Source organism: Tachysurus vachellii, chromosome 16, assembly GCF_030014155.1.
Source record: "Tachysurus vachellii isolate PV-2020 chromosome 16, HZAU_Pvac_v1, whole genome shotgun sequence".
Classification (NCBI taxonomy): Eukaryota; Metazoa; Chordata; class Actinopteri; order Siluriformes; family Bagridae; genus Tachysurus; species Tachysurus vachellii.
Window position 1 is genome coordinate 4,134,844 of NC_083475.1, and position 27,725 is coordinate 4,162,568.

General features: G+C 40.1%; 1 protein-coding gene and 1 non-coding gene across 2 annotated transcripts in view; both read right to left on the bottom strand.

Annotated features, from left to right (window-relative positions):
* Window positions 1–1,024: 1,024 nt before the first annotated feature.
* On the bottom strand, window positions 1,025–1,096 carry trnap-cgg (transfer RNA proline (anticodon CGG)). Its single transcript has one exon. It is a non-coding gene; the product is annotated as a tRNA-Pro (tRNA).
* A 15,681-nt stretch (window positions 1,097–16,777) lies between these two features.
* The window catches only part of LOC132859447 (tripartite motif-containing protein 29-like), a 25,199-nt gene continuing 14,251 nt past the window's right edge, over window positions 16,778–27,725 (bottom strand). Inside the window, exon 6 of the mRNA XM_060890193.1 lies at window positions 16,778–17,007. Coding sequence (XP_060746176.1) covers window positions 16,778–17,007 — 230 coding nt within the window. The remainder of the gene's footprint in view (window positions 17,008–27,725) is intronic.

The window sequence follows — 27,725 nt, forward strand, 5'->3', positions numbered from 1 at the left end:
CAGACAGGAACTTAAGATTAGTTTCTCCCCCTTTAATGCCACCAAAATTATTGTATGCTCTTACACGAGCTGCTGCTACCTTTACTTAAACGTCTGCTTGTAGCTGCTGTAACTTAGTTTTTTCCTGCTCAAGTTTTGATTTTGTTTCAGCTTCACCTTTCTTGATCTCTGCTAGCATTCGTGTTTCTTTGAGTTTCCATTCACTATCCAGTTGATCAACTCTTGCTTGTTGTGCATGTAGCAACTGCATAACCCTTGCTTGTTCTTGTTTGGCAGCCAGGTCTGCTTCAGCATCTGCATGTTTGCTGGAAGACCAGGATGTTGCATTTGAGTGCTCTGATCTTAACTCTGAGATTACTGTTTCAGTATCTGTTTTCGAAAAGACTTTTGCATGCTTTTGCATTTTGCATGCTTTTTGCATGCATTGCATGCATGCTGCATTGTCTAGTTTTATAGTGAATCATTTTTGCTATATTTTTGTGCGGCTAGTTCTTAGGATGCGGATGTCATAGCGGCATGCAATAAGATATTTCACTGCAGCCTTTTTTCCAAGTAAAAGCATGTCTCTTCTGTTTGACTTGCTGAAGGTCTAACTTTGCTGTTTAGCTGTCACATGAAGTTGTGTGGAGTGGAATTCACCAATTACGTCTGTAACCTCATAGCAGTCAGTCAGATACGTTCTAAATCGCCTATTTTTTCTTAAAGTTTGCACGAGGTAGTACACAAACTTATCTGCTACTGCATTTAATTATTTAATTAGGCAAGTAGAGCCTTGCTTCAGTATACCTGTCTTGATTCTGACCACGGGTTATTTGTGGTGCCAATGAGAGAACCTACAAACCTGCAGTTTTTCGTGTTCTCTCTGGATTGCACATAGGTGTAAATGTGTGTTATCTTGGTGTACATGTGCCTTTGAGCTACATAAGTCATTAATGTTCGTTGTCATGAGGAGCAAAACCCAGCTCACTGCACGGTTCCTCTGAATCAGGTCCACCCAGGGGATAGTCTATTCTACAGAAATCCAGGGCTCGTCCGGGATTTGAACCCGGGACCTCTCGCACCCGAAGCAAGAATCATACCCCTAGACCAACGCGCCAAAGCGCACCGCCTTGCCTCGGTGTGCATGTTTGGTGTGTATGTTTGGTGTGCATGGTTTAGCATCTGTTTTCATGCTAAACCTTTCAGATCACTAACTTTGTAGCAATTTCATTAACTCCAATCTTTTGGAAAGGAGACATGACCAAGTTCTTAAGGACTTGCGCATAGAACACAAATCAAGCCCATATTAAGTGGCAGAAACTCTGAGTTTACTTTGGACTCTGGTGTGCATGTTGTGAATTTCACAAATCCTGCAAACATTTCTGTCCTGTTCATATATTTTTGCTGTTACATTAGCTGTAGTTAACAAAGATATCAGATTAAGCAGCCAATTAATCTATGAGATAAGAATATCCTTCACATAGCTTTGGTTTCCCTGCTTTGATTTCATGCACGTTATTTCCTGTGTGTAGTTTTGCACATCTTCTACATGTCCCTAAAACATGTCACTAGCTGATTTGACTGGATTGTCCCTAGGTGTGAATGAGCGTTAGCGTGGTGTCCTGCAATAGACTACAATCCAACGACCAAAGTTTAGGGCACTAAAATTCAATAGAATTCTGAACCTCTTTGGACCCCTCGAGATACAAGTGGCCAATCGAGAACCGAGTAAGAAGCTCTTGACATTGAGCATTATACAGCAAGAAACTTGGCTGACATGAGAAGCAAGAGCCCGCTACCTAATCGAACGGTCTTCAAGAGTAAGGGGATGGGCTCGTCCAGGATTTGAACCCGGGACCTCTTGCACCCAAAGCAAGAAACATACCCCTAGACCCTAGACATACCCTACGAGCCCGAACAGTGCTCAGGTTTATGTTGTGCACATACTGTATGGAAGTTAACTGGATCCTGAACCCATATGTCTGTCCTGTTCTGTGGGTTCACGTTAAACTGTTCAGTGCACTACTATTGCAATAATTTTGTTACCTTTAATCTGTAGAAAAGGAAACATCACCAGGAAACGTCCTTGCTGACGTGCACAAAGAACAAAATTGAAGCCAGAAGGAAATTTCAAGAACTCTGAGTATATATTATACTCATCTATTTGCAAGATACTCTGTGTTTTTCTGCTGGATCAGGGTTCCTAATGATTTTTATTCCCCTGCAATGTGCATTCTGTGATAAACAGACCGGCATCAGTGTGCTCCTGTTTGTATCACTTTTGAACCATTGCATACCTGCATGCTGCATTGTCTAGTTTTATAGTGAATCATTTTTGCTATATTTTTGTGCGGCTAGTTCTTAGGATGCGGACGTCATAGCGGCATGCAATAAGATATTTCACTGCAGCCATTTTTCCAAGTAAAAGCACGACTCTTCTGTTTGACTTGCTGAAGGTCTAACTTTGCTGTTTAGCTGTCACATGAAGTTGTGTGGAGTGGAATTCACCAATTACGTCTGTAACCTCATAGCAGTCAGTCAGATACGTTCTAAATCGCCTATTTTTTCTTAAAGTTTGCACGAGGTAGTACACAAACTTATCTGCTACTGCATTTAATTATTTAATTAGGTAAGTAGAGCCTTGCTTCAGTATACCTGTCTTGATTCTTACCACGGGTTATTTGTGGTGCCAATGAGAGAACCTACAAACCTGCAGTTTTTCGTGTTCTCTCTGGATTGCACATAGGTATAAATGTGTGTTATCTTGGTGTGCATGTGCTTTTGAGCTACATAAGTCATTAATGTTCGTTGTCATGAGGAGCAAAACCCAGCTCACTGCAAGGTTCCTCTGAATCAGTTCATACCCCTAGACCAACGAGCACCACCTTGACTTGGTGTGCATGTTTGGTGTGCATGGTTTAGCATCTGTTTTCATGCTAAACCTTTCAGATCACTACTTTTGTAGCAATTTCATTAACTCCAATCTCTTGGAAAGGAGACATGACCAAGTTCTTAAGGACTTGCGCATAGAACACAAATCAAGCCCACATTAAGTGGCAGAAACTCTGAGTTTACTTTGGACTCTGGTGTGCATGTTGTGAATTTCACAAATCCTGCAAACATTTCTGTCCTGTTCTCTGGGTTTACGCTAAACCTTTCAGATCACTTATTTTTGCAATAATTTCAATGACTCCAATCTGTTGGAAAGCAGACATGACCAAGTTCTTACAAACTTGTGCATAGAACACAAATCAAGCCCGTATTAAGTGGCAGAAACCCTGAGTTTACTTTGGACTCTTTATCTATCTGCAAGATACTCTGTGTTTTTCTAATGGATAAGGGTTGCAAATATTTTGTTTCCCCACAACATGCATTTGCAGAAACACTGCCTCTGTGATAAACAGACTGGAATCAGTGTACTCCTGTTTCTATCTCTGTTGAACCTTTGCTGACCTGCCTGCTGCAGTTTCTACTTATTTGGTGAATCATTTTTGGCATATATTTTTGCTGTTACATTAGTTGTAGTTAACAAAGATATCAGATTAAGCAGCCAATTAATCTATGAGATAAGAATATCCTTCACATAGCTTTGGTGTCCCTGCTTTGATTTCATGCACGTTATTTCCTGTGTGTAGTTTTGCACATCTTCTACATGTCCCTAAAACATGTCACTAGCTGATTTGACTGGATTGTCCCTAGGTGTGAATGAGTGTTAGCGTGGTGTCCTGCAATAGACTACAATCCAACGACCAAAGGTTAGGGCACTAAAATTCATTAGAATTCTGAACCTCTTCGGACACCTCGAGATACAAGTGGCCAATCGAGAACCGAGTAAGAAGCTCTTGACATCGAGCATTATACAGCAAGAAACTTGGCTGACGTGAGAAGCAAGAGCCCGTTACCTAATCGAACGGTCTTTCAAGAGTAAGGGGAAGGGCTCATCCGGGATTTGAACCATCTCGCACCCAAAGCGAGAATCATACCCCTAGACCAACGAGTCGGAACAGTGCTCAGGTTTATGTTGTGCACATACTGTATGGAAGTTAACTGGATCCTGAAACCATATGTCAGTCCTGTTCTGTGGGTTAACGTTAAACTGTTCAGTGCACTACTATTGCAATAATTTTGTTACCTTTAATCTGTAGGAAAGGAAACATCACCAGGAAACGTCCTTGCTGACGCTGCTTGCTTCTACTGCATTTAATTATTTAATTAGGTAAGTAGAGCCTTGCTTCAGTATACCTGTCTTGATTCTGACCACGGGTTATTTGTGGTGCCAATGAGAGAACCTACAAACCTGCAGTTTTCATTCATTCATTCATTCATCTTCTACCGCTTATCCGAACTACCTCGGGTCACGGGGAGCCTGTGCCTATCTCAGGCGTCATCGGGCATCAAGGCAGGATACACCCTGGACGGAATGCCAACCCATCACAGGGCGCACACACACACACTCTCATTCACTCACGCACTCACACACTAGGGACAATTTTTCCAGAGATGCCAATCAACCTACCATGCATGTCTTTGAACTGGGGGAGGAAACCGGATTACCCGGAGGAAATCCCCGAGGCACGGGGAGAACATGCAAACTCCACACACACAAGGTGGAGGCGGGAATCGAACCCCCAACCCTGGAGGTGTGAGGCGAACGTGCTAACCACTAAGCCACCGTGCCCCCCTGCAGTTTTCAATGATTTTTTATTTTTTTTAGGTACCGTATAGTACTTTGTCACATTTCAGTGTTTCTATTCATTTAATCAGTAGCAATAAAATACAACAGGGTGGGTGGCCTGGCTCAATTCACATTACCCTCAGGTAGATTTGTAGTTTCAATTCACTATTAGGTTTAGATATGATCGGCGCCATTTGTCTGGTTTCAAAGCTTGAAGGCCCGTTTAAATAATGCCTTGTGCAGCATCATTGTTATTGTTTACTGTCAGGTTGTTTAGCTTAAATTAGTGTTTTTCATCACTAAGGAGTAATTAGTTTAGCATTTAGACAAGCAATTTAGCTTAGCATTTAGCTAAAACTAAAATGCCCCCTTGTTTTTCATTAAGCACAGCACACAATTTGACAGCTTTCATCTCTTACACTTAGTATGCCATAGTTTTCAATGATTTTTTTTTTCTTTTTCATACTCCAGTGTTTTTATTTTTTCAATCAGTAGCTGTAAAGTAGAACAGGGTGTGTGGTGGCCTGGCCCAAGTCACCTTACCCTCTGGTAGATTTGTACGTTCAATTCACTATTAGGTTTAGATATGATCGGCGCCATTTTTCTGGCTTCAAAATTGAAGGCCCGTTTAAATAATGCATTTTACAGCATCATTGTTATTGTTTACTGTCACATTGTTTAGCTTGAATTAGTGTTTTTCATCACTAAGGAGTAATTAGTTTAGCATTTAGCCAAGCAATTTAGCTTAGCATTTAGCTAAAACTAAAATGCCCCCTTGTTTTTCACTAAGCACAGCACACAATTTGACAGCTTTCATCTCTTACACTCTTCCATTTAGTATGCCATAGTTTTCAATGATTTTTTTTTTCTTTTTCATACTCCAGTGTTTTTATTTTTTCAATCAGTAGCTATAAAGTAGAACAGGGTGGGTGGTGGCCTGGCCCAAGTCACCTTACCCTCTGGTAGATTTGTAGTTTCAATTCACTATTAGGCTTAGATATGTTCGGTGCCATTTGCTTGGCTTCAAAAGCTTGGGCTGTGATGCGATAGAATTCTAGCTCCCGTTTAAATAATGCCTTTTGCAGCATCATTGTTATTGTTTACTGTCAGGTTGTTTAGCTTAAATTAGTGTTTTTTATCACTAAGGAGTATTTAGTTTAGCATTTAGACAAGCAATTTAGCTTAGCATTTAGCTAAAACTAAAATGCCCCCTTGTTTTTCATTAAGCACAGCACATAATTTGACAGCTTTCATCTCTTACACTCTTCCACTTAGTATGCCATAGTTTTCAATGATTTTTCTTTTCTTTTTCATACTCCAGTGTTTTTATTTTTTCAATCAGTAGCTATAAAGTAGAACAGGGTGGGTGGTGGCCTGGCCCAACCTGAGGAGCTGACGCGCAGCAGGCTGGACGAGTGGTTCCTGCCGGGAAGCCGCCAGGCCCCCCGCCAGCGTTCTGCCCCGTTGTTCCCTGAGGTGCACGATTAGCTCACAAAGTCGTGGCGCGCCCCCTACTCGGCCCGCCTATGCACTTCCTCTGCAGCTCTCGGCGCAGTAGATGGCTCTCAGGACAAGGGCTATGAGCAATTGCCGCCCCTGGACGAGGCCGTGGCTGCTCATCTCGGCTGTGGGGTGGAAAAGCAAGAGAGCCCTTCCTTCAAAGCCCTGCAGGATGACATCTGCCATGGCTGGCAGAGACTACACTTCTGCGGGCCAAGCCGCTTCAGCACTACGCACCATGGCCATTCTACAGGTGTTCCAGGCAAAGCTTCTCCGTTCCCTGGATGAGTCGAACCCTAGTGAACCTGCTTTTTGCGACCTCCTATGCGGCACTTCCTGCCCAAGCGCTCCACCTCTGGCCCGAGTCGCCCCAGGACTGCGCCGACTCAGCGCCAGAGCAAACCTGTCCCTTCTGCCCCCCAGGTGGCGCCCCCTAAGGAGCAGCACCCAGCTTGCCCCACTAAGCGCGCTAAACTGCCTGGACGTCAGGGCCCCCGGCAGAGGATTGTGCTGGACCCGACGCCCTCTAAATCCTCCTGATCGTTGGGGAAGGAAGAGGAAAGAGCAAAGTCCCGCCACGGCCGGACCACCCCAGAAGCTCTCTCGCCTGCCGGCTATGCGACCTGGGCCCACCGTCGTTGCGTCCACGCAAAGCGCTGTTGTTATGGCAAACACAATAAAGATTTCACATTTTCTAAAAGAGAGCAGTTTTCCTCTTCCACACTCAGTGGCCTGCCATCCGACACTATCCAGCCCCTTGTCACGCGGGCTGAGGCCTGGCAGGCCATCCTCGGAGTGTCCAAGTGGGTGTTGGGGATAATAAAATACGGCTACTCACTGCAGTTCGCCCGGAGACCCCCGCGTTTTTGCGGGGTGATTCCCACTTTGGTAGAGCCGGACGACGCCCAGGTCCTCCGCACCGAAGTGCTGACGCTGTTGAGGAAAGGAGCCATAGAGATGGTTCCTCCCTCAGAAAGCGGGTCGGGGTTCTACAGCCGTTATTTCCTTGTCCCCAAGAAAGATGCCGGTCTCAGACCCATCTTAGACCTCAGACTCCTGAACCTCTCCCTCATGAAACGGAAGTTCAGGATGTTGACACTGAAGCAGATCCTCACGAAGATTCGCCCCGAGGACTGGTTCTTCTCGCTGGATCTGAAAGACGCTTACTTTCACATCCAGAGAGCCCCACATCACAGACGATTCTTGAGATTCGCGTTCGAGGGTGTGGCTTACCAATATGCAGTCCTTCCCTTTGGGCTGTCTCTAGCTCCACGCACCTTCACGAAGTGCATGAACAAGGCACTTTCCCCTCTGAGACAGATGGGAATCCGCATTCTGAACTATCTCGACGACTGGCTCATTCTAGCCCAGTCGCGAACCGAGCTAGACCACCACAGATCCGTGCTCCTGAGCCACTTAGAGTGCCTAGGACTCAGGGTCAATTTTGCCAAGAGCTCACTGCTCCCCAGCCAACGTATTATGTTCCTGGGAGTGGTTTTTGACTCAGTCCGCATGAGAGCGGTCATATCACCAGAGCGCGCTCTGGTACTTCAGCAGCAGGAACAAAGCCTGTTTCCCTCTGAAGTTCTTTCAGAGGATGCTAGGGCTGATGGCTTCCGCCTCCCCAGTTTTACAGCTTGGCCTCCTACGAATGCGGCCCCTGCAATACTGGCTGAAACTCCGGGTCCCACCTCACGCTTGGCGGCACGGCCGCTTTCGCGTCAGAGTCAACCAGGCCTGTCTAGCAGCCCTGGAGCCTTGGATGAACCCTGTTTGGTTCAGCCGTGGAGTACCCCTACAGGCGGTTTCCAGAAGGACGGTGGTCTCAACAGATGCGTCCAACCTGGGTTGGGGCGCTCTGTGCGAGGGCAGACCAGCCTTCGGCTCGTGGTCGCACGAGGACAGCCATCTCCATATCAACTGCCTCGAGATGCTGGCGGTAGAACGAGCCCTTTGATCTTTTCAGGCGATCCTGGAAGGGCGCCATGTCCTAGTCCAGTCGGACAGCATGACAGTGGTGTCCTACATAAATCACCAAGGTGGCCTTTTGTCCAGCCGCCTCTACATGCTGGCAAAGCGCCTCTTGGCGACACACATACCTGGCAAGTCGAATCTGGGAGCATACACTTAGTATGCCATAGTTTTCAATTAATTATTTTTATTTATTTATTTTTTTTAAGTACCGTTGTCACATTTCAGTGTTTTTATTTTTTTAATCAGTAGCTATAAAATACAACAGGGTGGGTGGTGGCCTGGCTCAAGTCACCTTACCCTCAGGTAGATTTGTAGTTTCAATTCACTATTAGGTTTAGATATGATCGGCGCCATTTGTCTGGCTTCAAAGCTTGAAGGCCCGTTTAAATAATGCCTTGTGCAGCATCATTGTTATTGTTTACTGTCAGGTTGTTTAGCTTAAATTAGTGTTTTTTATCACTAAGGAGTATTTAGTTTAGCATTTAGACAAGCAATTTAGCTTAGCATTTAGCTAAAACTAAAATGCCCCCTTGTTTTTCACTAAGCACAGCACACAATTTGACAGCTTTCATCTCTTACACTCTTACACTTAGTATGCCATAGTTTTCAATGAATTTTTTTTTTTTTTCATACTCCAGTGTTTTTATTTTTTCAATCAGTAGCTATAAAGTAGAACAGGGTGGGTGGTGGCCTGGCCCGAGTCACCTTACCCTCTGGTAGATTTGTATTTTCAATTCACTATTAGGCTTAGATATGTTCGGTGCCATTTGCTTGGCTTCAAAAGCTTGGGCTGTGATGCGATAGAATTCTAGCTCCCGTTTAAATAATGCCTTTTGCAGCATCATTGTTATTGTTTACTGTCAGGTTGTTTAGCTTAAATTAGTGTTTTTTATCACTAAGGAGTATTTAGTTTAGCATTTAGACAAGCAATTTAGCTTAGCATTTAGCTAAAACTAAAATGCCCCCTTGTTTTTCACTAAGCACAGCACACAATTTGACAGCTTTCATCTCTTACACTCTTCCATTTAGTATGCCATAGTTTTCAATGATTTTTTTTTTCTTTTTCATACTCCAGTGTTTTTATTTTTTCAATCAGTAGCTATAAAGTAGAACAGGGTGGGTGGTGGCCTGGCCCAAGTCACCTTACCCTCTGGTAGATTTGTATTTTCAATTCACTATTAGGCTTAGATATGTTCGGTGCCATTTGCTTGGCTTCAAAAGCTTGGGCTGTGATGCGATAGAATTCTAGCTCCCGTTTAAATAATGCCTTTTGCAGCATCATTGTTATTGTTTACTGTCAGGTTGTTTAGCTTAAATTAGTGTTTTTTATCACTAAGAAGTATTTAGTTTAGCATTTAGACAAGCAATTTAGCTTATACTCCAGTGTTTTTATTTTTTCAATCAGTAGCTATAAAGTAGAACAGGGTGGGTGGTGGCCTGGCCCAAGTCACCTTACCCTCTGGTAGATTTGTATTTTCAATTCACTATTAGGCTTAGATATGTTCGGTGCCATTTGCTTGGCTTCAAAAGCTTGGGCTGTGATGCGATAGAATTCTAGCTCCCGTTTAAATAATGCCTTTTGCAGCATCATTGTTATTGTTTACTGTCAGGTTGTTTAGCTTAAATTAGTGTTTTTTTATCACTAAGGAGTATTTAGTTTAGCATTTAGACAAGCAATTTAGCTTAGCATTTAGCTAAAACTAAAATGCCCCCTTGTTTTTCACTAAGCACAGCACACAATTTGACAGCTTTCATCTCTTACACTCTTACACTTAGTATGCCATACACTGTAAAAAAAAATCCCGTAAAATTTACGGTAAAAAACTGGCAGCTGTGGTGGCCAGAAATCTACCATAAAAATTACAGTCGAAATGTTTATTAGTTTACGGTACAAAGAATTTTTTGACTGTATTTTTTACGGTAGATTTCTGGCCACCACAGCTGCCAGTTTTTTACCGTAAATTTTACAGTTCACTTTTAAGTGTACTGTAAACAGAAAAATATTTTGACTATTTTTTACGGTAGATTACTGACAACCACAGCTGCTGGTTTTTACTGTAAATTTTACAGTTTACTTGCAAGTATTTACATCATACTTAAGTGAACTGTAAAATTTACAATAAAAACTGGCAACATCAGAAAAATTAAAGTTGATAAATTATTCAATTACACCTAGAACTGGTAAGGAAATATACCTTTTATTTTAATACCACGAACATATACAATGACAACTATATTCTTTTCTGTAAAACAGCAGGAAAATGTATTCCAGAATAAACATTTTAAATTATTATGGTCTTTACCAGAAGGCAACATTTATTAATCTTAACAGTATGCTATGCTCTTAATGGCATGTGGTTAATCAAGGAAATCAAGGTCACTTCCGGTTTGGGAACGCTGTGCGCATCTAGCTGCCGCTCCATGCTGGGTTATTGTTTTGATTTGTTTTGTTTTGTTTTGTTTTGTTTGTTTGCCTGCTGTGTTAATTCACGTTTGGAATTGTTTGGATTACTTCCCGATCTGAGGAATTTCCATATGTATGGATGGTATCTTTCGCCTTTCGCCGTGTTGGAGAGTTGGAGAGCGGCAGGAAAAGTTTGGTTTCTAGTTTATCGCGAGCCCTCTGCCCTCTCGATCCTCCATCGATCTGACTAACTATGAGGTGAGTTAACACTCTACTTGTGGATTGTCTGTTAGCATACTGTTTGGTCAGGTAGCTGCCCTTTCCGTGTGCTTTTGTTGATGTTGGGTTGGGTTCGGTTCTGGCTAACGCAGTAATGCTGTAGGCTGACTTTTCCATGGCTCTTTTCAACATGTTAAAGCTTCTGGCATTTACTATTCTATCTCTGGCTATTTTTGGGTTCAACAACAATCATATGGAAATGGTATACAAGCCCTGCGAGCTAATGGCTCTAAATGGGCACTGGCGCCTCGACCCCGCGACGTATGACCATTGCCGCTCATCCGGTATCCTTCGTCGCCCAAGATATTTACATCGCTCTTCCAGAAGGAGATACGTCCTTCATCAGTCATCATCGTCTGTGATCCCCTCTATCTGGTCTAGTAGCAGGGCCATGAAACAGTCGGCGCGTTCTCATAATCGACATCGCCCCCTTGTCAACATTAATATGACTGATTCTGTGATTAATCATACCCCTGCTGTCAGTGGAACAAATAAACACTGTGCCCTTCTAAATTGTCGATCTATCTCAGACAAAGGCACCTATATGAATGAGCTAATAGTTGACAATAAATATGATATGTTATTTCTCACAGAGACTTGGCAGGTACCAGATGATTTTATCCACCTGAATCTACTTACCCCTATTGGATACCGACATATGTCAGAACCACGTACAACTGGTAAAGGGGGTGGTCTTGCTGTCATTTTTCGTGCGTCATTAACTGTCTCTAAATTGGTTTTTCACAATACCACGACATTTGAGTACATGGTGATGAAGCTTGGTACCAAACGTCCCATTGTACTTATATTAATTTACAGACCACCTAAACAACAAAGTGAGTTTTTCTCAGAACTCAGTGAACTACTAACCCAAGCATGTGCTGTGTCGTCCCAAGTTATTCTTCTTGGTGATTTCAACATTCATGTTGATACTGCTTGCTCCACTGCTACTCAGCTAAATGTTGTCTTTGATTGTTTTGACCTTATCCAGCATGTTAATTTTCCAACTCATACTCATGGTCACACGCTTGATCTTGTTTGTACATCTGGTCTGAATAATATCTCTGTTGACAGTTTAGCTACCCCTCTTTCTGACCATAGACTCATTTCCTTTGATTTTACATTTATCTGTCCAGTCAACCACATCAAAAATCTAACCATACGTTATCGTCATTTAAATACTGTTGACACTAGCTCCTTCTGTGATTCTGTTGCCTCCTCTACTCTTTCTGATGTGCTAAATTTAACTTGCCCATCAATGATTTATGACGAGTATTGCTGTTCTGTTGAAAAATTGTTGGATGAGTTTGCCCCAATTAAGATTAGGTCTGTCCCTTTGTCCCATTCCTCCCCGTGGTTCAATGCAGAGCTTCGAGGTTTGAAGGTCAAATGTAGACAACATGAATGTCTCTTCAGAAAAACTGGTTCAACTGGACATTTTCTTATATTTGCCGAATGTCTTCAGCAGTATAAATTGGCCTTAAATACAGCCCGCTCTTCCCATATCTCCAGCATCATTAACAAAGCAAGCAATAGGCCCAAAATGTTATTTAGCACAATTAATAAACTGACTCAAGCACCAAAGCACAGCCTTAGTGACTCTGACTCCATGGTTATGTGCTGCTCTTTCCTGAACCATTTCCAGGGTAAGCTAGATACTCTGTATGCGACATTTGGTGAGGAACCAACTACTGATGAGCATATGAAATCTCAATCGAATAATTCTATGGCAACCCTAGCCTTAACCAATTCCTCATTAATCACTGAGTTAATACAAAAATCTAACTCCTCATCATGTACTCTTGATCCTGCACCTACTTTCCTGCTAAAAGACTGTACATCGGCGATTTCTGCCCCCATCTCCCACCTTATTAATATGTCATTTATCTCCTCTACTGTACCTGTGTCACTTAAGACTGCTGCTGTTACTCCCACACTCAAAAAGACTAATCTGGACCCGGCAGACTTATCCAACTACCGCCCTATTTCCAACCTTCCATTTGTATCAAAGATTATGGAAAAGGCTGTGGCCTCTCAGCTGCAGTCATTCCTAGCTGGTAACAACCTCTTTGATATTTTTCAATCTGGTTTCCGCCAACAGCATAGCATGGAGACCGCGCTAGTAAAGGTTGTTAATGATCTTTTACTCACTGGAGACTCAGGTAGTCTCTCTATACTTCTGTTATTAGACCTCAGCTCTGCCTTTGATACTGTCTGTCATAAGATATTACTTTCCCGCTTAGCGGAATTTGGCATATCAGGCTCTGCACTATCCTGGTTTTCTTCTTATCTCACGGGCAGGCAATATCACATCTCCATACACAATTCCAAATCTCCTACTGTCTTACTTAAACATGGTGTCCCACAGGGCTCTGTTCTTGGTCCACTTCTATTCATTCTGTACATTCAGCCGCTTGGTAGCATCATTCGTCGACATGGTTTTAGCTATCATTGTTATGCTGATGATATTCAGTTATACACTACCTGTCAACCAGATTCTGTTAATGTAAAATCCTCACTTTCCTCTTGTGTTAGTGAGTTAAAACTATGGCTACACTCAAATTTTCTTAGCCTGAATCTGGGTAAAACCGACATTCTGATAACTGGTCCTCCATCTCTAATAAAAAACAACTCTGTGGACTTTAGTCTTGATCTGGATGCTACTACGATTTTCCCCTCAGCTACCGTTAGAAATTTAGGTATCATATTCGACCCCTCACTATCCTTTGATGCCCATATTCGCAGCCTCTCCAAAACGTCTTTTTTTCATTTACAATGCATTGTCAAACTGCGACCTTTTATCTGCAGAAATTATGCCGAAACATTAGTACATGCTCTGATTACGTCCCGTCTTGATTACTGCAATTCACTTTTCTCTGGTTTATCAGCTCACTCTATCTCACGTTTACAGTACATACAAAACTCGGCTGCCAGAATGTTAACCTCCAATAAAAAATCTGCCCACATCACCCCTATATTATTTGATCTTCACTGGCTGCCAGTCTCATCACGCATAAAATATAAAATCATACTGCTCACTTATAAGGCACTAAATGATCTTTCCCCCCCTATCTTTCCGATCTTCTCTCATCCTATGTACCTTCACGATCACTTCGGTCTTCAAATTCTGAACTTCTTTGTATTCCTAGGTACCGTTTATCCTCTGCAGGTGGCAGATCCTTTTCTGTCATTGCTCCAACACTATGGAACTCCCTACCCATTGCACTCAGAACCATCACCACTTTGTCTGAATTTAAATCAAGGCTTAAGACCCACCTTTTCAACCTTCACTACCAGTAAATGGATATATATTAGGAGTCCTTAATTTTTCTGAAATGTGGTGTATGTACTGTGTACTATGTAGAGTCCTATCTCTTGTACTGTATGTTCTTGTGTTTAATCCTGTTTTCTGTTATTATCTCATGCAGCTGCATGTGATCTTTCGTTCTGGGCAAATGTCCGACGTATATGTATGAACCTTCGTCCTGGGCAAATGCCCGACGTAAATGTATGTTACCTTGTAAAGCGTCCTTGAGCTTGGGAAAGGCGCTATATAAATTAAACATATTATTATTATTATTATTAAAAGTTATTTTAGCAATTATAGTGACATTCAATTGCAAAAGTGACATTTTAAGTCCTCACTGCTTAAATAATTACTGGTACAGTATAGTAACAAACATACCATAAGTTCAAACATAACATAAGAACAAAGCAGTATATTGGTAAAACATTTCTAAGATGACAGCTCACACATTTTCAACATTCAAAGCATCTTCCAGTATAAATTCGAAAAGCATCCTAACTGCCAACATTATCCTCAGTCATCTGTCAAATAAGTTTTGTCCAACCTCAGTCTGTTCTCCATTCGTGATCAGCAAGGTCTGCTATGAGTGTAAGGACTCTGGGATTTACTGGAAGCTGTATTTTGTTTTTTCGTGACTCGACTTTGGTTCCCTTCTCTGGATTTATGCTGAAGAAGCACCTACAAAAGAGAATGTAATCACTCATTTTTTTGGTCACAAATACAGATAGAATAAAGTTCACCAAATTACTTCACTAAAAAAAAACTTTTTTCTTTTTTACAACTAATATAGTACAAGTACATATTAGCAGTACAAATCTTAGTTCACTAATGATGAAAATATCTAACATGAGCAAACAATGAACGACTTTATTTTTCTAACCGAAACAATGTACAAAGAACAGTTACAAATTTTAGTGAATACATTACCTTACATTAACAAATGAGAAATTACTGTAAGGTGCAATTACGTGTTAAAAATGGTTTAATGCCTACCTTTGTATGAATGCCAGAGTAGAACCAAGTTCCAAAGGGTAATGAATGTTAAAACAGTAGTAACTGCTAAACATCATGCAAATTGCTGCGATGAATGTAGAAATGTGTGGAGTTGAAATCTTCTGGTCGATGCTCAGCATGAAAAGCTTTGATGTGTAGCATGAGGTGCCTACAGACAAAAACAAACAATTAAATGCCTTTGGTCTTGCCTTGGAATGACATGATAGTGAGTAATTAATGTCATTTTTTATTCACCAGCAAGTAAAACAAAACCTGTATAATTTTTTTTTTTTCCTAAACACAAAGAAATAAAATTTGTAGAATGTTTGTAACCACACAGTTTTTGGACCCCACTGATTTCTACAGTATTTTGCTTAATAAACTCAATATCCACCCACAACTGTTCGGTTAGAAGCCTTCTTCAAAATAATAGCAGAACAAGGAAATCTATACAGGTTTGGAACAAATTTAATTTGAGTAAATTACAGAATTATAATATTGAACTATCCTTTAATTTGTAAAAAAAACAATTTTATTCATTCAAACTCACCACAGACAATGATGCAGGGTGTTGCTGGTAAGGTGTCTACATCCACATCTTCCACAAGGCAAGACTCTTCCACATAATGAAACATCACTTCTTCCTTTTCGTCGAAGTAGGCAAGCAGAAGAAGCACCACATCTTTTAAATCCTCACTGCATCCTTCAGGTTGACACCTCAAAACATCTAGTTTTGCAGCAGTTTGCAGAACCTTTGGCTTCTTTTCTGCACCAACTGTTTTAAGAAAGTTCAGGAGCCGCTGTCCTTTTTTATCCAAACTTTTAAGAAACATCTCCTTCAGATCAATTCCAGTTAGCTGCTTGAAGTGTGTACACATACCAACCTCTTGAAATAGAAATGGCCAGTTCTCGCAAAGCTGGTGTATGCTTGCTCCATTGTTTATGTCTTTGCGCTGTGTGTAGTATGTTGCTTTCAGAAGGTTGCTAACTTCTTCCAAATCAAAATTTGTTGCTTTAGACTTCATCTTCATCATTTCTTGTTTTTCCAGCTGGCTCTCTTTGGTCTCATTCAATGGCATAAATTTTACATTCCAATTTACACAGCTGTAAGTGTCTTGAACCGCTGCCTTTCTTTCAGCAGGAATCTCCTCTGTGTCAGAGTCTTCTGTTCTGCTGCGTTTTCGGATTTTCGGAACATTGGTCCTTTTCACATTTTCTACACGATTCTGGATCTGCTTAAGCAGTGAGTGATATCCTGCACCAACTACATCACCATCAATAACATCCTGCAAGGATGCAGGGTATTTGGCCACCATCTTTTTGGCAATGGCTGTAGAGTTTTGCTTACTTGGAGACTCGCATATCTTCATCATTTCGGACACAACAATTTTCACCATATCTCGTCGCAATCTTGGGGTTGGTCTTTTCTGCCTTTCTAAACATTGCCTCAATGCTTCTGGCAACTTCTCCCATGGTATTTTAAAATTGTCAGCCCAGTCATAAGCAACCGTGGAAGCCTTTTCAAATGTTGGGGATGGTGATGATGAGCATGAAGAAGACAGTGTGCCACTGCAGCTGTCTCTAGAACTTAGCAAGCTATCTGAACTTTCTTCTAAGAAAACAAAAGGTAAAAATGATCACTTATGAAACCAATTTAAGAAAACTTTTACCTTTTTATATTACTGATCTGGCTCCAGGCAGACACAAGTTTTCGTGCCTGAATGGGTCGTAATATGGGCAAGAGATCTGCTTCCTGAACATATCGGAAATCTTCAGATGAAGATACTCCAAGTGAGTTCAGTGTCTCCACCACTGATTGTAGCACCGAGGATGAAATATCTTTGAGAATCTCAGCAATTGCAGTGGTTACACGGCTTTGCTCCGATTCATTCATGACTAAAAAAGAGAAAAATAATTAATTTGGTGACTCTAATATTAATTAAAGGTATAATTGGCCCATTTTAGCACAATTAAACTGTTTCACTTCAAACCTCTATGAGTATCTTTCTTCTTTTGAACATAAAGAAAATATAACCAAAGACTTAATTTTTTTTTTTTTTACATTCTGTTATACATTTTTGAAAGTGTTTTCTTTTATGTTCAATAGAAGAAAGAAACTTGTAATAGATTGATGTCAAAACGATATCAGAAATTTCATACGTTAGGTGTGTTGAGCTGTGCAATCAACAGAAAGTAAAATACGATGCAAAAATATCAGTTTGAATTTCACTATTTTAGGTTAAAACTAGTTTAGTTTTATCAATACTATGTTAAAACTATCCAAGCTTGTATTGATCTAATGAGACACTATGCTGTGTTTCAGTGGAACTACCCTACAACCTGGCAACATGTAGGATGACAGTGGGTAATAATCAAGCAAGTGGTCAATGTTCAGACACTGAACCCTTTCACTGGTGTTTCTTAGGGAGTACAAATGATACTCAGGAAGAAAATCTGCTATGAACACCCTGGTCAGCAAATCAACATGCTCCTCTGTGATGAACATGAGCATAAGTTCACCAAACTCCACTGTCTCCTCATTACTAATGACAAACAGTTGGCCCTTTTTGAACACAGTTCCTTTATACTGTATTTCTGAAGAAAACTTTGTTTGTGTTTCACTGAATCTGAATGAACTGACTTCATCTTTGACAGTTTCACTGTAAAGCTCAGAATAAAATGGAGAACTATCTTTCAGTTGTAAGAATGGGGGACAAGATCCAGATGTCAAATAGGCCTGAAACAACTGATGCCTTTCAGAAAGGGTGCAACACACATTTTTAAAATTCTTGAGATGTCTGGTACATCTTTTGAAGTAACTGTGTTTACTTTCAAATCTCATTGTCCATAATCGGATTAATGGACCAAATTTGAGAATCAGACCTGGATAGTGTCGAAGGTAGTGATGTTTTGGTTTTAGATTCACTTCTGGAAAGGCTGCTTTTCTAGACTCCAGGTATTCTTGGATGAGAACATCCAAATATGCAACCTGTGACACTGAAATCTTCTGAGCGCAAATCAGTTCAACAATGTCCTTTAGTTGAAGAGTTAATTGCCAAACCTCATCTGCAGGATCCACAACTCTATCACCAAATATTACAGGTAGAAGACGTAAAAAATTCCAATTTTGAATGGCCTGACCAGCTAGCTTAGGTCCATGAGAATTTAACTCACAAGGTTTTGTGAATGCATCAGAACCATTGTATTTGAACTGCCTGATTCGACGGTTAAGAATTGGGTATGTGAACCACTTCTTTTTAACAAAATATTTGACGTAAAGAGCAACATCGTAAGACAACACGCCTTCAAAAATGTCGTGACCAAGGCAAGGTGGCAAGCCAGGTTGGCAAACTTTAAAGTTCTTCAAAGAGTTGAAAACTGAATCAAACTTAATACCTTGAACGGTTTCATTTTCAGTCTGTAATTGGTTAACAGCAGCACTATAGTTTTCAACAGTGCGCAGCAGACCACAAAAATTTGGGTCAACACTCTGAAATTCTTCTTTAGTAATTAGACAGTACCTGCAAAAATAGCTTGACTGACTAAAATTTTCAGTGAATCCACCAATGCAGTGGGATCCCAAATTGTCTCCAGAAATGCAGTAAAGTATGCCTTTTATAATAGATTGATCTGACAAAGCAATTCCATTTTCCTCAAGGTCTTTCAGGTCTGTTACTAACTCTGAGAAAACACTTTCATGGCCAAAGTCTTTGAAGTCTTTTTCTCTGCACAGCATAACCAACTGCATATGTTCTGTGTTTGACCTGAGATGAACTGGCAAATTGACAAGAGAAAGATATACAGCCAAAATTTTGTGTTTTTTTCGTGCAGACCCTAAAGGGTTAACCACCTCAAAAGCATCCTGATAGAGCAGTAGCTGGAGGTTTGGGATGTCTTGAGAGAAATTCCTGCAATTCAGTATTTGGGCATCTGAGCAATCACAAAGTACATCAGCAAAGTTTTTTTCAGGCAGGTGCATTGAAATGCACTTCCTCCCAAAATCTGAATTCAGCAGACACTTCAATGTGTCTTTCACGGGTACATAGTATGCAAATTGCTCTGTTCGATTCTCATCTCTACCTAAAAGTATTCTTTTTGGTTCTACGTATTTAAACACTTTTTTAAAGGTCTGACTCCTCGAATACTCTGTTCGCATTGGTCCTTTATGACACACAGAAAACAAGTCTGATTGCTTCACAGTAGCAAATATTTGAGAAATAGTCTCATTAGGTAATGACAAATTTTGCAAAAGTGAATGTAGCTTACTAAAAGTATATGTCTGTCCCAATTCATGAATATTTTGCATCTCATCTACAATATTTTGTATTGTAGAAGCTGGAAGAAGAAACTGTCCTTGTAATTTCATATAAAATAGGCTCACATTTCTTAAATACAAATTATCAAAATTTTGAAATGAGCCCATTTCACTTACTTCAGACTCACCTCTATTTGAATCCAGGTCAGCAGGGCACTGCTCTGATGTAAGTGACAGTATCTCTGATGCAGAAGGCCGACCTGAATCAGTAATGCTGTTAACTGAACAGTTCCTGTGCTTCCTAGACATATGAGAAGTAAAAGAGGACATGACGTGAAAAACACTTTTGCACCCTCTTACTGGACAGTAAACTACACGACCTTCCTTAATATGGTTCTTTAAGTGAGCAACAAGACTAGCCACATCCTGGCACCGATAACTACATAGTGAAACACTACAAATCAAATCCGTGTCAACCACTGCATGCGCAGCCACAGCAGCAGTAGAGCTGTTATGCCGCCGATAAAAATGGCTCTTAAATGTTACGTATTTAGAAAACGACTGCTTGCAATCACTAGCGACACATTTGAAAATGGCGCTAGGTTCATTGCGATACAGTCTGCAGTGCAGAACATATTCTCTCAGACTTTGCACTGTTAAACTACAAAAACAGCAAGTGTACATTTTCATTTATTTAAATCTCACTCGTTGTGAACTTAAGTGATATTCGAGGCGAGATATCGTTTCACCATAGTTGGAACGGCAGACTGCTAAACTGCGTCACAATCATTTTAAATCAAAGTAATCAGAGCGAATTCGTTAATTTCTAATGACTTCTAATGAATGAATGGCTGTATATTAAAAAAGATAAAACTTTACCATCAATACAGCCAACAAGTTCACGTCATGTGAAATATGACTTTTTACCTCACAAAAGCTGTAGCTGAAATTAAACTTTACAGAATGAGTTTGAGAATGATTTGTGCTTACCTGACAGACTTAGTGAGAAAAATTATAACGTCAGAAGGTTGTCGCGGTTTGCACGTTGCTCCCTATTTCTGTTTCAGAGAAACACCGCCAGTTGAAAATCTCAAAATGCAAGTGATTGCTGTGACTGCTGTGATTGGACAATTCAAACGCAATTAGCCAATGGCTTTAAAACACAAAATTATTAAATATATGGTTTCTTTTTATTATGCAACGTAACCGTACGTATTGTACATCTATTGTGCCACTGAAAAATCTAAACAATTTAAGACTGAGCTTCCAAAAAAAAAAAAAATTTATTATATGCAGACATTATATATATATTGAAGCGCACTTAGAGGGATTGGACACAAAGGAACAAGCATAGAGACGGTATTAAGGCAAGCAAGGTCGTGATTTTATTATTCTTCCCAGGTTGGTGCAATTTTAATGCAGCAAAAGGTCAATGAGAAAGAATATAATAACCAGTTCCTTCCTTTGAGGCGCTTGGGAAGAGATCCCGGCTCCAATTCCAGACAGCAGAAGGGGGGGGCGCTGTGACCAGGGGAAACAGTCCTTCTCCAGGAGTATAACATGGGCTGGATCGGCGATCTGAAGCTCTGGATCCGCGGGAGGTCCCTGAAAAGGGTGCATGCTCCATCGTCACAATATATATATATATTATATATATATATATATATATATATATATATATATATATATATATATATAGAGAGAGAGAGAGAGAGAGAGAGAGAGAGAGAGAGAGAGACCTCTAAAACACTATACTCTGAATAGGCGTCATTGAAAACCAACCGGTCATGTATTGTCAAGTTTCTAATATTTTATTTTCATAGAGGTACACAAATTGTTGTATTGTTGCAAAAACTTCTTTGGCAGTATGCATCTGAGGCAAACAGTAAATAGCTAAATAGCTTATTTATTTTTGGGTGTTTTACTGTTGATTTAAGAGATTTAACTGAGGTTTTAACAAATAAATAATGCAAAAATATCATATTTTCTTGTATTTACATTAATAGTATTTAACTGTTAATTTAAAGGTAATTTCACATTTCATAATTTACGATTTTTTCCCGTTGCTACTTTACAGTTTTTCACCATTAAAACTACCGAACATTTTTTAACAAGCATTTATTGCATTGTTTTAGTGTACTTTACTGTTGTTTTAATTGGTTTTTAATGCAGTTATTACAAAGTAAGAATGTAAAATTAACAACATTTTCTTGTATTTACATTAACAGTATCTAACTGTTAATTTAACGGTAATTGCACATATCATAATTTACATTTTTTTCCCGTTGCTACTTTACAGTTTTTCACCGTTAAAACTACAGACATTTTTTACAGTGTAGTTTTCAATGATTTTTTTTTTCCTTTTTCATACTCCAGTGTTTTTATTTTTTCAATCAGTAGCTATAAAGTAGAACAGGGTGGGTGGTGGCCTGGCCCAAGTCACCTTACCCTCTGGTACTGTAGATTTGTATTTTCAATTCACTATTAGGCTTAGATATGTTCGGTGCCATTTGCTTGGCTTCAAAAGCTTGGGCTGTGATGCGATAGAATTCTAGCTCCCGTTTAAATAATGCCTTTTGCAGCATCATTGTTATTGTTTACTGTCAGGTTGTTTAGCTTAAATTAGTGTTTTTTATCACTAAGGAGTATTTAGTTTAGCATTTAGACAAGCAATTTAGCTAAAACTAAAATGCCCCCTTGTTTTTCACTAAGCACAGCACACAATTTGACAGCTTTCATCTCTTACACTCTTACACTTAGTATGCCATAGTTTTCAATGAATTTTTTTTTTTTTTAAGTACCGTATAGTACTTTGTCACATTTCGGTGTTTTTATTTTTTTTGATCAGTAGCTATAAAATACAACAGGGTGGGTGGTGGCCTGGCTCAAGTCACCTTACCCTCAGGTAGATTTGTAGTTTCAATTCACTATTAGGTTTAGATATGATCGGCGCCATTTGTCTGGCTTCAAAGCTTGAAGGCCCGTTTAAATAATGCCTTGTGCAGCATCATTGTTATTGTTTACTGTCAGGTTGTTTAGCTTAAATTAGTGTTTTTTATCACTAAGGAGTAATTAGTTTAGCATTTAGACAAGCAATTTAGCTTAGCATTTAGCTAAAACTAAAATGCCCCCTTGTTTTTCACTAAGCACAGCACACAATTTGACAGCTTTCATCTCTTACACTCTTCCACTTAGTATGCCATAGTTTTCAATGAATTTTTTTTTTTATGTACCGTATAGTACTTTGTCACATTTCAGTGTTTTTATTTTTCTAATCAGTAGCTATAAAGTAGAACAGGGTGGGTGGTGGCCTGGCTCAAGTCACCTTACCCTCAGGTAGATTTGTAGTTTCAATTCACTATTAGGTTTAGATATGATCGGCGCCATTTTTCTGGCTTCAAAGCTTGAAGGCCCGTTTAAATAATGCCTTGTGCAGCATCATTGTTATTGTTTACTTTCACGTTGTTTAGCTTGAATTAGTGTTTTTTTTATCACTAAGGAGTATTTAGTTTAGCATTTAGACAAGCAATTTAGCTTAGCATTTAGCTAAAACTAAAATGCCTCCTTGTTTTTCACTAAGCGCAGCACACAATTTGACAGCTTTCATCTCTTACACTCTTCCACTTAGTATGCCATAGTTTTCAAAGATTTTTTTTTTTTCTTTTTCATACTCCAGTGTTTTTATTTTTTCAATCAGTAGCTTATAAAGTAGAACAGGGTGGGTGGTGGCCTGGCCCAAGTCACCTTACCCTCAGGTATATTTGTAGTTTCAATTCACTATTAGGCTTAGATATGTTCGGTGCCATTTGCTTGGCTTCAAAAGCTTGGGCTGTGATGCAATAGAATTCTAGCTCCCGTTTAAATAATGCCTTTTGCAGCATCATTGTTATTGTTTACTGTCACGTTGTTTAGCTTGAATTAGTGTTTTTTATCACTAAGGAGTATTTAGTTTAGCAGACAATTTGACAGCTTTCATCTCTTCCACTCTTCCACTTAGTATGGCATATTTTTCAATGATTTTTTTTTTAAGTACCGTTTGTCACATTTCAGTGTTTTTATTTTTTGTATTTATTTATTTTTCAATAATTATTCACTATTTGATCATTTCTACAGAGATGTGCGATATGACTGAAGAGTCAATAGAGAATTTCTTTTCTGATTTAAATCTTCCTACTCTCAGCACAGAAGCAAAACAATTCTTAGATAAAGAAATTACGTTGGAAGAGATAAATGGAGTAATATCGCAGTTGACTAATTATAAATCTGCTGGTCCGGACGGCCTTAGTGCTGATTTTTACAAAACATTTAGGCACAACCTATGATTCAAAGATTGATTAAAGATGTACTAACACACAATAAATATCCACCAACAATGTATGAAGCGAATATAATACTAATTCTGAAACCCGGATGTGAAATGTAATGTATGAATAAATGAAAAGCAAATGTCTTCATATCGTCCAATCTCTCTCATTTCCCTTGAATTCAAGATTATAAGCAAAATTCTTGCAAACAGATTGAAAACATACAAACCGGCCAAACCGGCTTCATGCCCAACAGACATACAGTATTTACTTTAACTTGAGACGCCTGTTTAATATAATCTATCATAAGAAAAACTCAAAGACGTGTAATCTCGCTAGATGCTCAACAAGCTTTTGACCAATTAGAATGGAAATATATGATTGCAGCTCTAAAGAAATTTGGTTTTGGTCCAGAATTTATTAAATGGATTGAAATAATGTACGTGCATCTGCTGTTACCAATGAAGACAACTCAAAGCCACTTAAAATTTCATGTGGCACACGACAGGGGTGCCCCCTGTCTCCCTTTTTATTTGCCATATCGATGGAACCATTGGCAGCTAGTATTAGGCAACATCTCAGTATAGAGCCTATAACTAGTGATGGGAAGTTCGGTTCTTTTCCGCGAACCGGTTCTTTCGGACAGTTCGATTTAATGAACCAGTTCAAAAATCCAGTTCACCAGTTCTTTTACGTCCTGATGTAATGACGTCATTCACAATGACGTAATGATGCAAATTCCATCATCCCGCTGCCGGCAGATATTAATACAATCAATTTAACACATTTGAAAAGTTCTTGGTAATCATAACTTTAGTTGAATACGTTTCTTACATTTAAGTTTTGCAACTAAAACACCCAGTACAGGCATTGATGTGCAAACGTGGGTGTTTTACGTGTCTTAAAGATGTAAAGTTAATAAACTAATCTTCATCAATTTACAAAAAGCGGCATATAAAAATACAGACTAACCTGCACAACAGTCAATAGTAAAATTAACTGACACATTGAGTGAACAGTTGTATGATTTTTTTATAAAAATGTTTAATAGCCTATGACTAGTTACTATGCATATCCCAATATGTATAATTTGCTCTGAAGGTTCACGCATGCGCAGTATCAACAGCTAATCGGTTCTCAGTACTGTATGTCGGACGCGTCCGAAAGAAACAGTTCTCAGTTCAATGTACTGATGATTCGCTGTATCAGTTCAGTGATTCAAGCATGCGCAATATCAACAGCTCATCGGTTCTCGGACGCGTCCGAAAGAACCAGTTCTCAGTTCAGTGTACTGATGATTCGCTGTATCACTGATTCTCTCTCTGGCTCTCAACGAAGGCGGTCGCATTTTCTCTCCCTCTCCTCCCCTCTACTTTCCCTGCTTTGCTTCTTTCGTCTCGTCTACTGTCTTATACTTTGAGAGACTCTCTCCGCACTGCTCTCCAAACTAAAATATCATGGATTTGATAAACTGGTCTCTCAACGCAATTGACACCATCTTCTTGATGAGAAGCTTGAGTTCGGGGGAACCTGACTGCCCTGCCGGAACGTTCGCAGCTGGCTATACGATGGACGCGTGGGAGAGGTGGCGAGTCGTGTGTCTGGCGGCTCTTTCTGTGGAGGACATTGAAGATATCTACCTATTCGGAACCATGATAACAGGAGTTCTGCTGATTGGATTAGGCATTGCCCTGGGTTATCGAGAGAATCAGAAAACGGTAACAGCTGTTCAAAATCTCCCAAAGCTGCCCGTCATGATCGATGCAGTGGGCAGAGCGGTCAGCACTGAGGCTGGGACTAATAACCGCAATATGGGTAACATCACGATGAAGCTCACTGCTTTGGATAATGTTTTGGTTAACATCATGGAGAAGCTCACTGCTTTGGAAAGAAAAATGGATCGATACGGAGACCAGAATGGACTAAGAGTGTAGTCGTGTAAATTGGAATGCGTCTACTCGCCCCAAGACCAAACAATCCCAATCTTATCTGCTTTCGGCTCCCCTCAACCAGCACTGGCCTCGGCCAAGGCCGCTGTTGGAACAACAATTCCCCTGGAAGAGCACTGCAGCGAGACGCTCTTACGTTCCTTCCCCCACTTCTACAGACACCTGCTGATTGTTGACTCTCTTTGGGACCTAATCAAGGTTGTCTCCATGGCAATTTGCTGTGTATCGCTATGACAATCTTGCGGACTGAGGCACACCAAGATTTGATGCCGGGAGCAACGACTCTCCAGGCCTACACTTACATACATACATACACACACACACACACACACACACACATATATATAAAGATATGCACTCACCCCCCACCCCCCATCCCACGCCTTCGCCGCTTTGTACCGCCAGTCTGACAAGCGGGTCTGTGACCAGCGCCGAAGATAAAGGCCGCAGGACCTGATGGCTGCTTGCCTGTGCTGGATTACCTCCACCCCCCCACTCCCCTCCCCTGTTGCAAGTCGTGTGTTTATGGTGTACTGTTTATGTGCTTATGTTGCTGAGGTGTTTTTTTCTTGTTCCCACACTGTACTCCCCACCGGAGCATAGTATCGGGGTTGTTGTTTTTTTCTCCTCCCTTCCCTCATGTTATGCTGTATTTCTTTTCAATCCCCTGTCTTCCTGTCCTGTCCTCCCCTTGTATTGTATGTATTGTATGTATGGGCAGGTTGATGGCTAATTTCGCTGGTACCTGTGACCAGTGACAATAAAGGCTACTACTACTACTACTACTACTACTATCAGTTCATCGGTTCTTGGACGCGTCCGAAACAAGCAGTTCTCAGTTCTGTACTGATGATTCGCTGTATCGGTTCAGTAATTCACGCATGCGCAGTATCAACAGCTCGAGCTCACAGTTCTCTCAGCACAACATGTCTCAGTTCAGTGTACAGGAGTTACATATACTCCGGGATATTAGTTTATTTAGAGTCGGACCGACTGTCAGGCATGACCGAAAGTGAGTAACTTTAGTAACTTGTGGATCAGCACTGACTCAAGACGCGAACTGTTTAGAATGAATCAGTCCGATTTGGTGAACCGGTTCATCCAGTTCACTAAAAAGAACTGGTTCAAAAGAACGAATCATTCACGAACTGGCCATCACTACCTACAGTATAACGATAATGGGCAGACCCCAATATCTGTATGCAGACGATATTCTCTTGTATATTTCTAATCCTGCAAAGTCCATTCCACGACTACTCAAGCTTATTGAAGAATTTGGCAGGATTCTAGGATTGACAGGATTCAAGATATTCTCTGGATTCACAATTAATTGGGAAAAAAGTGAACTAATGCCAATTTCTGATGACCATGATCAAGAACTCCTTGCAAATCAGCATTTCAAATATTTAGGTATAATAATTACTAAAAAGTCCAACGTGCTTTTAAAAACAAACTGGAAAAAGCAAGTTGATCAACTTAAAGACAATATAACCTTTTGGAAAACACTCCGCATGTCCAGGGTAGGCAAAATAAACGCTATAAAATGGTTGTACTTCCAAGATTTTTATATATATTTCAAGCTATCCCTTTTTCTATTCCCCTTTATCTTTTTAAACAGCTAGATTCTATTATAACAAACTTTATTTGGGCCAATAAGACAGCAAGGATTAATAAAAAACATCTTAATAAATCCAAGGATCAAGGAGCGTTTGGGCTTCCAAACTTTAAAATGGTTAGCAAAAGAGGAAGCTTCCTGTAATAAGACTTCATTAATTGCCATGCTTAACAGTCCCATTAAAATAGACTTAAAGTGTTATAATGGAAATACAGTTATTTCTAATTCAATTAAAGTATGGAAACAAATCAAGAAATATTTGGAAATTCCAGATGTATATCTGTATACTCCGATTTGCCATAATCATGCTTTCCCCCCAGGACTACACGATAAGTTCTTTTTTCAATGGAAACAAATAGGCATAACGACAATTAAAGACCTATACAATGAAGGCAAATTTAGCTCCTTTGACCAACTAAAGCAGCACCATGCCCTTGCCTCTGCAAATTTTTTCCGCAATTTGCAGGTGAGATTTCATCAGAAAGAACATT